The 9,551-nt window shown below is 35.0% G+C and overlaps 1 protein-coding gene across 6 annotated transcripts; it reads left to right on the top strand.

Annotated features, from left to right (window-relative positions):
- Positions 1-328: 328 nt before the first annotated feature.
- Positions 329-9,174, top strand: LOC104244572 (tRNAse Z TRZ4, mitochondrial-like). 6 transcript variants are annotated; one of them, XM_070162960.1, is made up of 12 exons: positions 329-582; positions 1,065-1,218; positions 4,062-4,215; positions 5,551-5,640; positions 6,430-6,474; positions 6,567-6,621; positions 6,976-7,031; positions 7,145-7,546; positions 7,647-7,915; positions 7,988-8,123; positions 8,225-8,272; positions 8,437-9,174. In XM_070162960.1, the coding sequence occupies exons 4-12, from the start codon at positions 5,566-5,568 to the stop codon at positions 8,755-8,757; spliced, it is 1,407 nt and encodes a 468-aa protein (XP_070019061.1). In that variant the 5' UTR covers positions 329-582; positions 1,065-1,218; positions 4,062-4,215; positions 5,551-5,565; the 3' UTR covers positions 8,758-9,174. The 6 variants fall into 6 exon arrangements, with proteins under 6 accessions (XP_070019061.1, XP_070019060.1, XP_070019059.1 ...); XM_070162959.1 differs by lacking the exon at positions 4,062-4,215; XM_070162958.1 differs by lacking the exon at positions 4,062-4,215 and having other exon boundaries at positions 1,049-1,218.
- Positions 9,175-9,551: the final 377 nt, after the last annotated feature.

Below are 9,551 nucleotides of genomic sequence, written 5' to 3'. Positions count from 1 at the left end.
CACGTTTATTTTATTTAAATCATGAAAAATACCAAAAAAAAAACATCACGCATGGTATTTAGGCTTTATTTTTATATTTTTAGGATTAATTGGTAGTTACTTATTTTATAAAAATTGAAAATCACAAAAAAAATGCTTCATTTTTACACTTTTTTCTTTTATTGATTTTTCTCTTTTGATTTAGGATTAAGTAATTTTTATAATTAGTTAATTAGTTTAATTTCATATTTTTAGATAATCTAGGATTTTAATTAAAAGAAAAGGAAAATTAGAAAATAAAAGAAAGAATTGGAGAAAAGATTTGCTTGTGAAAGCCCAATACCCACTTCCCTTCCCTTGAATCCCTAAAACCTAGACACAAAAGAAAAAAGATCAGATCTCTCTTTCTCTTTGAAGACACCAACGGCGCTCCTCTCCTCAGAACGGACAACCTCCCTCCATGAAATCTCATCTCTCACCCTCACTCACACAAAAACGTTAAGACTCAAGTTGTTGTTGCTGGTTTGCTGCTGATTTATTCAAGTTGTTGCTGAGCTCCATCAGAATTTGGCCTTCTCTTAGTGTTTTTCTTGCTTTGAATAGGTAAGTTCAAACACTCTTGTATTTCCGTTTGTCTTGAGTGAACGAGTTTCTGATTTTCACGTAATTTGGCTTGAATTCTCATGTTAGTTTAGCCACATGGTAGCATCAGATTAAAATGACCCATTTCTTTATTTTTACCCAACCCGTTTTACAAAAAAATCATAACCCGAACCATATTTTCATTTTTCAGTTTTTTAAAGAATTTTCTTTTTGTAAAACATAAAAACAAAAATTGCAAAATATGTTTTCTTAAACTAAGTAGATACTGAAAAGATTTTGCAAAACAAATTGTAAAAACTGAAAAAAATATATGAAAATATAATTAATGATACCTATTTGTGAGGGGTAAATAGGTGGGTAAATAAATTTATAATGTAAGATAGACGGGAAAAAGTAACTTTTTTTTCTTTCTTTCTTCTCACTGATTTGGAATAGGTTTTCTTTTTCCTCACTCAGTTCCGAATAGCTTAAATTATTGCCAGTTTGCCACCCTCTGCCGGCTGCCGCTACGGTCCTGTCCGTCAATTTCTACAACGATAGCTTCTGCACAGGTCCAAAATGTCTAAGCCTGAAAATAATGTTCGCCAGGATGTTTGTGGCAGCACTAGTCACCAAAATACCGAAGCCTACGTTCAGGTTATTATCTTGTGCACTGTTTTCATTATCTCTTCAGCTAGCTTACTCCCACAAACTTGTTTGCTGGGACTTCGGGGGGGGTGGACAGTAAACTAAAAGTTTCAATTTTTACGTAGAACTTGTCAGTCATAATCTCCAGCAACCTTTTTCCCCTTCCAAGTTTTAACCTTTTGTCATCCTAGTGAGAAATGTTGATGCATAGGACCCATAACCAAGAGCTGGTAAACTTGAATTGTACTTTCACTTTGGATTGCTCATCAGGATGTTATCTTTGGAAGAAATCTCAAAACATAAAATCTCAAATTTCACTAACCTGTATATCTTTAATTAAAAAAAAAATATTGACCTAATATCCTAACATGTAGTCCTCGTTTAATAGGTATAGGACTCTTTTTGTGTATCAAGCCTGGGGCTAAATGCCCTCAAATGGACTTTGTATAGTTTCTATTGGTCATTCATTATTGTGCTACTCATGAAATTTCTAACTCTTTCTCCGCCATTTAGTCTCGTCTGATTAAATTCAAACTGTTGCCTAAGTTTCATCTATATGCTTGCCTGATTTTAGTTATTTGAGGGGTCGGAACCTAGAGTTTACATGTCCTCTATTTTAGTGTCTTGGTAAAGTATCTTTAGCTAAATAGAACTGATTAAACTGAAGTACTCAAACGTAGCTGTTGCTAGTGGTTCTGACTGTTTTTGTTTGTTTCTTAATATGCCCTTTTATAACGTATGTATTACTACCTTCTATTTTGTTTCTTAAGCATCCTTGGGATGTAGCCCATAAACATTTAAGTGAAGTCTTGGGAAAAATAGGGAATGGGCTAGGTCTTTCTGACAAAAACGCAGAAGAACATCAAGATCTATTGGAGATTTAAGCCCAAAAAACAATGAAGGTATGATTTTTAGTGAAAAAAGGTGCTAATGAAGAAGAAATAAAAAAGAAATATTTAATAGAAGAAGACATACTCCCTCCGTTTCAATTTATGTGAACCTCTTTGACTGGGCACGGAGTTTAAGAAAAGAGAGAAGACTTTTGAACTTGTGGTGTAAAATGAGGCACATATATTTTGTGTGGCTATAAATCATTGCATAAAAGTAAATTATTTCCAAATAAGGAAAGGGGTCATTCTTTTTGGCACGGACCAAAAAGGAAATAGGTTCACATAAATTTAAACGGAGGGAGTATGTTTTTTTCTCAAGTACAACTCAATGAGCTGTTTATATTTGACGGGAATTCGAAAAATTAAAATACCTAAATAAAAAAAGGGTTCCATCATAGGCCCTGGACAACTACCAAAGTTAGTTGGAGATTCAAGCATAAAAACAATAAAAGCATGAGCTTTAGGGTGTGTTTGGTATGTTGAAAAATGTTTTGTGGAAATATTTTTCCATTTTCCCATGTTTGGTTGATATAAATGATTTGGTAAATGTTTTCGTTAATGACTTATTTTTCTCTAATTAGGGGAAAATGACTTCCCTAAAAATTGAAGGGAAAACATTTTCCCGAAAATCAAAAGATACGTTAGTTCTCCTCGCTGCCCCCTGGTGCTGGTCCCCCTTCCCAAAACTCCCTCTTGAGTCTAGGATTTTTAAAATCCCTCCTCCACTCGCCGCAGCTTCTATCTATTGTTTTGGGTCTAATCTTTGCCGGTCAGCTATAGTTTTCCGGCAACGACAAAGGTATCATCCCTTTTCCGGCGACATTTTTTTACAATTTTGAAAAACTTGTGAAGTGGGTTAATGTCCCTTATTAAGAACCTCCTTTGTACTTTAACTGGCAGTTTCTTGTATATTCATTTACTTGAAGTTGTAGTATTTTTAGAAAAAGTAAAACTCTATCTATAGTTATGTGAAGTTTATTTGGCAATCCCATGCCTCGCATCTTTTGAATACACCATTGATTTGTTATTCTCAACATTGATAGATAGTGGTACTTAAAGATGGAAATATGGTGAAAGTTCTTACTGTTGTTAGAACACTCAAGAATTGAAGGGTATAAGAGTACACACCTGGAAACGTGGGAGATTTGGGGTGGGTGTGAGGAGCATAGAAACGTGGGGGATTTGGAGCGAGGGGAGGAGTATGGAAACTATGTTCCTAAAACTATTTTCCACCCATTAACCAAACACTAGATTTTTTTTTTTTACTTTCTAACCAAACATGAGAAACTAAGTAAGAAAATCACTTATTTTCTCATAAAATATTTTATAGGAAAATATTTTCAATGGAGAACATTTTCCATCAATACCACTTAGTGAAAGAAGACCTACTGAAGTAGAAATAAAATATATAGATGTAATGTTCAAAATAATTGTTTTTTCTTAACCAAGAAATCTGCTATTCGTAACTTTGAAATCGATGAATAATGTAGTATTATCAAAGACTCACTTCACTTGAGCCTTGAAGCTAGGTACAAAAACCAGAGTGCTTCACAACGCTTAGACGTAGATACGTAGTTCCCATTTAGGCACCAAGGGGAAAAAGCATGTGTGTCATCACCTATTGGCCTCCTCTTGAAGAGGGCAACACTAAAAAATTAACTACTTCCTCCATCCCAATTCTTGTGATACCATTTCTTTTTTAGTCTCCCCAAAAAGAATATTACCTTTCTATACTCAGAAATATTTTAATGATATATATATATATATATATATATATATATATATATATATATATATATATATAATGATACCTATTTGTGAGGGATAAATAGGTGGGTAAATTAATTTATAATGTAGGATAGACGGGGTAAAAGTAACTTTTTTTTCATTCTTTCTTCTCACTGATTCGGAATAGATTTTCTTTTTCCTCACTGAGTTCCGAATAGCTTAAATTATTGCCAGTTTGCCGCCCTCTGCCCGCTGCCGCTACGGTCCTGTCCGTCAATTTTTGTAGCGATAGCTTCTGCACAGGTCCAGAATATCTAAGCCTGAAAATAATGTTCGCCAAGATGTTTGTGGCAGTACTAGTCGCCAAAATACCGAAGCCTATGTTCAGGTTATTATCTTGTGCACTGTTTTCATTATATCTTCAGCTTGCTTACTCCTACAAACTTGTTTGCTGGGACTTCGGGGTGGGGGATGTCGACAATAAACTAAAAGTTTCAGTTTTTACGTAGAACTTGTCAGTCATAATCTCCAGCAACCTTTTTCCCCTTTCAAGTTTTAACCTTTTGTCATCCTAGTGCGAAATGTTGATGCATAGATATAATTAATATTACATACCATACTTTTTCTACTAAATGTAGCTCTTAGGATGTTTGTCATATTGCATCATTAGCAAATATCGAAGAAACTACCAAAAATTATGTCTTGTGAAAAAACTTCTTTTTACTTCTTTTTACTTCTTTTTTAGCTAGAAGGTATGGCTTATGACTGGATTCCCTAGTCGAGCCATCAATGACATGTCAAGCCATCAGTGACATATATTCAGTTATAATAGGGTTATAAGGCAAATGACCAGCATGTAACATGTTAATTACTTCCATTGAATAAGTCTTAATGATAAGAGGAGTCGATTTGTGTTCTATAGCTATTATAAGGCATTGAAATAAACTTTTCTTTATGTCACACTAACTGGGCCGAAGTGTGGCTCTCTTGAAAAAATTCTGTGCTCCACTATGTAAATATGAGAAATACCCTCTTTAGAAATCATAGTATTGACCATAATATTCTTCTTAAACGCTTGTCTAGAGTCTTTGATTTTGTGTCCAGACCGTTGGATGTTTGAGTTTGGGGACTTTGATCCTCCTCTGAGCTTACATGTCATTTTTTTTTCTGCCTATTGTATGTTAGTGGCATGTACTTTTAATTCCTTTGCTTCTTTACAAAGTGTTGACACAAGTTTACTGACTAGTGAAGTAATGGTGTGCAACCCATGTGCACAAGAAAAACTGTACATTTTTATTTGTGAAAGAACATGAGCATTAATTTCAAGATCTTCAGACAATTGGTGGAGTACGTCAAGAATCCGTGAAGCATGTTTGATGCTCTCTAACACCCTTTGACAGGTGTAGCCCGATTTTAGAATTCTCGTGTGAACTGAATATTGGACAATCGAGTCTAAGAGTCTATGCCAAAATTGCCAACAAAAGAATTTGTGCATTCATCCCAAAACATAGATGGAATACTCTCATAAACTGTTTGCGTACCTATGTATCTTTATCATCTATAAAGTTAAGACAACCATAAATCTGTTTGGTGAATTATTAATTACCTTTAGTCTTGACAGAAAATGAGATGCTTTCATATTTCTTTGTTCCTTTTTTTTCTCTCTCTTTAAATACATTCTCTTTCTTTGTAGTAGTAACTGCTACTTTCCTGTTTATTACAGATTCTGGGGACAGGAATGGATACCCAAGAAACATCCCCGTCTGTTCTGCTCTTCTTTAACAATGAAAGATTCATATTTAATGCTGGAGAGGTAACTCTTGAGTGATAGTAATATTTATTGCACAATACATTTTTTATTGGATAGTAGATTGGGGCTTACTTCAACTAGCCTGCTATTTCATTATGCGTCTAAAATATGGTTATTGAATTCAAGGATATCCATTAGGCGATACTTCAACTAGCATGTCAAGGATTCTCACATTTCCAAATATAATACCTTGTAATTTTGTATCTTGATTGTGCAATACAATTTAATTCAAAAGCTCTAGGAAAAGGCAGCGTGGAGATGCCAACAGAATGTTATTTCTAAAGTTTGGGCTTTTGTTAACAAAGTATAATGAATAGGAAGTATTCTGTCAGATTCAATCTTCCCGTAAATTGAAAGAACGCTTAAACCCAAACTTTCTCTGTTAAGTGTTAACCTTGAGTTAGTTTGCCGAAGTGAAGATCCAGATTCAACTCTATCTGCTGTATCTGCTGGTTCATCGTCAACAGGTGAACATTACAAGCTTTTCTTTGTTTTTTTGGGGGAGCAGAGCTTTGGAGGAGGGCATGTGACACTTGCTGTGATTCTTTTCCAGTAGAATTTTGGCAGCTTTTGAAATAGGTTTCAGTAATGAGGATTGAAGCTCTGCATTTTCTATTCTGTAAAAATCAATAACCAACTTGTTCTGCACAACAGATATTATCCACTTGTTTAACCCCCCCACCCCCCACCCACCCACCCAAAAAAAAAAAATCACCCGCTCGCAGGAATTTTCTAGTTAGTTGTAAGAACATCTATAAGGTGTAATTCCTCAAATCAGTACTCATGTTGCAGGGATTACAACGCTTCTGCGCTGAGCATAAGATTAAATTATCTCAGGTATATCTCACATGCACGATTTTAGTTTCAAAGTTTACACAACTAATTGGTTACTGCTTTTGTTGTATAAACATACTGTTGTCAATTTACAGGTAGACCACATATGTCTCACTCGTGTCTGCTCAGAGACAGCAGGAGGACTTCCAGGTTTGCATCTTGACCTTCGGGGAATGAACTACTTTTAAACCATATTTTGTTTTGTCCCTTTAGTTTTCTTAGAGAATTAAATTGATTTTCTATATGGTACTCCCTTTGTTTCACTCTAGATAATACACTTTCCTTATTAATTCGTTCCCAAAAGAATGACACATTTCTATATTTAGAAACAATTTAACTTTAAACTTTTCACTCTACCCACTTTATTTTTATTCTTAAACTTTGTGCCAAGTCAAATTAAATCCTCTAAATTGAAGCAGAGGGAGTACAATTTATCACAGTTCCCAAGAATCAAATCTCTCGTGAAATCATTTTCCCCATGATCCCTAATCCACTGCGTCTCAGGTTTGCTATTGACTTTGGCTGGCATACAAAATGGAAGTCCTGAGAGTACTGAGCATGTGAGTACCAGTGCAGTGCTTACCTCTACTATTTTCATATGATACTTAGCATTAAAATGAAAGTGACAGTGGTGCTATTATTTACTAAAAAGCATCTCTATTGGTCTTTTAAGGTTGACATATGGGGTCCTCCAAATCTTGATTTATTGGTTAACGCAATGAAGAATTTTGTCCCTCATGCTACCATGGTCAAAGCACATATCATCCCACGAAGTGACAATGTTATGGTTCATGGAAATGGAGCTGCACTAGCTTCCTCACTACATGCGGAGGAGCTGCAAGCTGAAGGCAAGTTCAAGGCAGTTAGTATATCAGCTATTCTCCTAACACCGACTCATTTGGATGGATCTCATTTTAGTTCAAATGATACCTCCATTGTATATATTTGTAACCTACATGACATCAGAGGGGAGTTTGACCCCAGAAAGGCTAAAGCTTGCGGACTCAAAAAGAGGAGAAAGCTTGGACAACTGCAAAATGGTATCAGTGTGAAGTCAGATCTTCTAGATATCGAGGTCAGTTCTACACTCATTAGAACTACATTATACACTTCGTTTCTGCAGTTCTTGTGCCTCGTTATTAAATTGCAGCTGACTTTCATTTTGCCTCATTCAGGTCCATCCAGATGATGTAATAGGCCCACCTATTCCTGGTCCCATTGTACTGATTGTTGACTGTCCAACAGAACCTCATGCACAAGAGTTACTGTCTGCACAATCTCTTAATGCCTATTATTCAGATTCCCAAAGTAACTCCCAAGAGACCACCAAGGTTGTGAACTGCATCATTCATTTGAGCCCTGCTACTGTTGTCAGCAGTCCAGTTTATGAGAAATGGATGAGGAAATTTGGTTCTGCCCAACATATTATGGCAAGAACTACAAGGTCTGTAATTTCTCTTCATGATTATTTCAGATTTTTACATATCAACACTGGTTTTTAGTCATTTTGTCATAGGAAGCATGAAACAACTCCAATTCTAGAATCTAATGTGAGAATAGCCACAAGACTGCATTATTTGTGTCCGCAGCTTTTTCCTGCTCCTAGTCTTTTTTCTGTTCAGAATGATGATGTTGCAGCACCAAATTTCAAGGTACTAGTGGAGGTTTGTTTGAAGCTCTAAAAGTTGATAGTCACTTGTGAGAACTCTTAAATACCCGAGGAAAACAGGTGATATGATGCTTGTCGTTGCAGGGTTCTATCTCGAAGGTTTGTGGCATATCTGCTGAAAATCTCTTAAAGGTATTGTTGACTCCACGATTAAATTTTTCTAGGAAAGGTAACAGTATTATAAATCATCAGTACTATAATGTGCTGGAAACCATATTTACTTTTCAAATGAGCAAAAGTATACCCTTGCATGGCCATTCTTGTAATGAACTTTTCTTGTCTAACCTGTTGAACAGTTCACCTTACGTCCTCCTAGACGTCTGGGATTGGACAGATCAAGTGTTCAAAATAGGATGACCTTCTCAGTGTTCGTTAAAGAGTTACTTTCAGAGATTCCTGAGATTGTTGATGCTACAAAGAACATAAGCACATTTTGGCACAAACCTAAAGAAGATGAGGCAGAACTGTTCACCAGGCAGGACAGTGAAGTTATGACTGGAGATCCATCGTTAGCTGGACATGCTGCCCCTAGGTGTCTGGAAAATGTCCAGAGAGATCCATCATACCCACGTTCTTTTTACCATTTTCTATCTTCTGAAACCAAATTCTCCCTCTAAATTCACAGAAAATTGAAGAAACCCTTCAACAAATCTAGTCCCCAATTTTACTCCAGTTGAAGTTCATCAATGAAGAACAACAAAGTTCATCAAAATTGAAGTCAAATCTTCAAAGTTCATACACACATTTACCTTCAGTTTCATTTCAAATTTTCTCAATGAAGAAGAACAAACCTTCAAAGAGACAAGAGAGCAGCAATTCCACCATTGACAGTCATTAAAAAGCTTTGAAGCTTTGAATTCAAATTTGGTTTTCAAAAATCATTATTTGTTTTGATTGGGTGTTGTTGTAAATAATTGGGAATATGTTTTGGAGTTTATATCTCAATTTTGAGGGGTTTTGGTGAAGATTTAGACTTGGTTTTGGTTGAATTTCAGATTGAAACTCGAAAAAAAAAAAAAAAAGAAGAAGAAGAAGAAGAAGACATGACATACATTATATTGCAGTAATTGTAGATAAATTGTAGATTGTTTTTTGCAGAAGATTTTGTAGAAGTTTTAGTCGTTTTGGATTTGTGAAAACAGAAAACAATGCATCTACAATCAGAATATAAATAATCTACAATTTATCTACAAAATATCTACAAACTAGATACATTAAATTTTAATATCCCAATTCCCATTTCAATTGTAGCATAATTGGCATTTTCGACATAATTGCGTTTTTTGCATAAGATTTGTAGAAGTTTTAGTCATTTTTGATTTGTGAAAAACAGAAAATAAATTACCTACAATTAGAATACAAATAATCTATAATTTAGCTACAAAATATCTATAAACTAGGTACATTGAAT

Source organism: Nicotiana sylvestris, chromosome 11 (genome assembly GCF_000393655.2).
Source record: "Nicotiana sylvestris chromosome 11, ASM39365v2, whole genome shotgun sequence".
In the NCBI taxonomy this organism is placed as follows: domain Eukaryota; kingdom Viridiplantae; phylum Streptophyta; class Magnoliopsida; order Solanales; family Solanaceae; genus Nicotiana; species Nicotiana sylvestris.
This window is presented reverse-complemented; position numbering and strand designations above follow the sequence as displayed.

What these genes read in the sequence shown, in the direction of transcription:
- LOC104244572 (XM_070162959.1), top strand. Translation starts at nt 1,141, where the DNA reads ATGTCTAAGCCTGAAAATAATGTTCGCCAGGATGTTTGTGGCAGCACT. An exon ending in ATACCGAAGCCTACGTTCAG is followed by an intron (nt 1,219 to 5,550) that starts GTTATTATCTTG and finishes TGTTTATTACAG; the next exon opens with ATTCTGGGGACAGGAATGGA. An exon ending in GACAGCAGGAGGACTTCCAG is followed by an intron (nt 6,622 to 6,975) that starts GTTTGCATCTTG and finishes ACTGCGTCTCAG; the next exon opens with GTTTGCTATTGACTTTGGCT.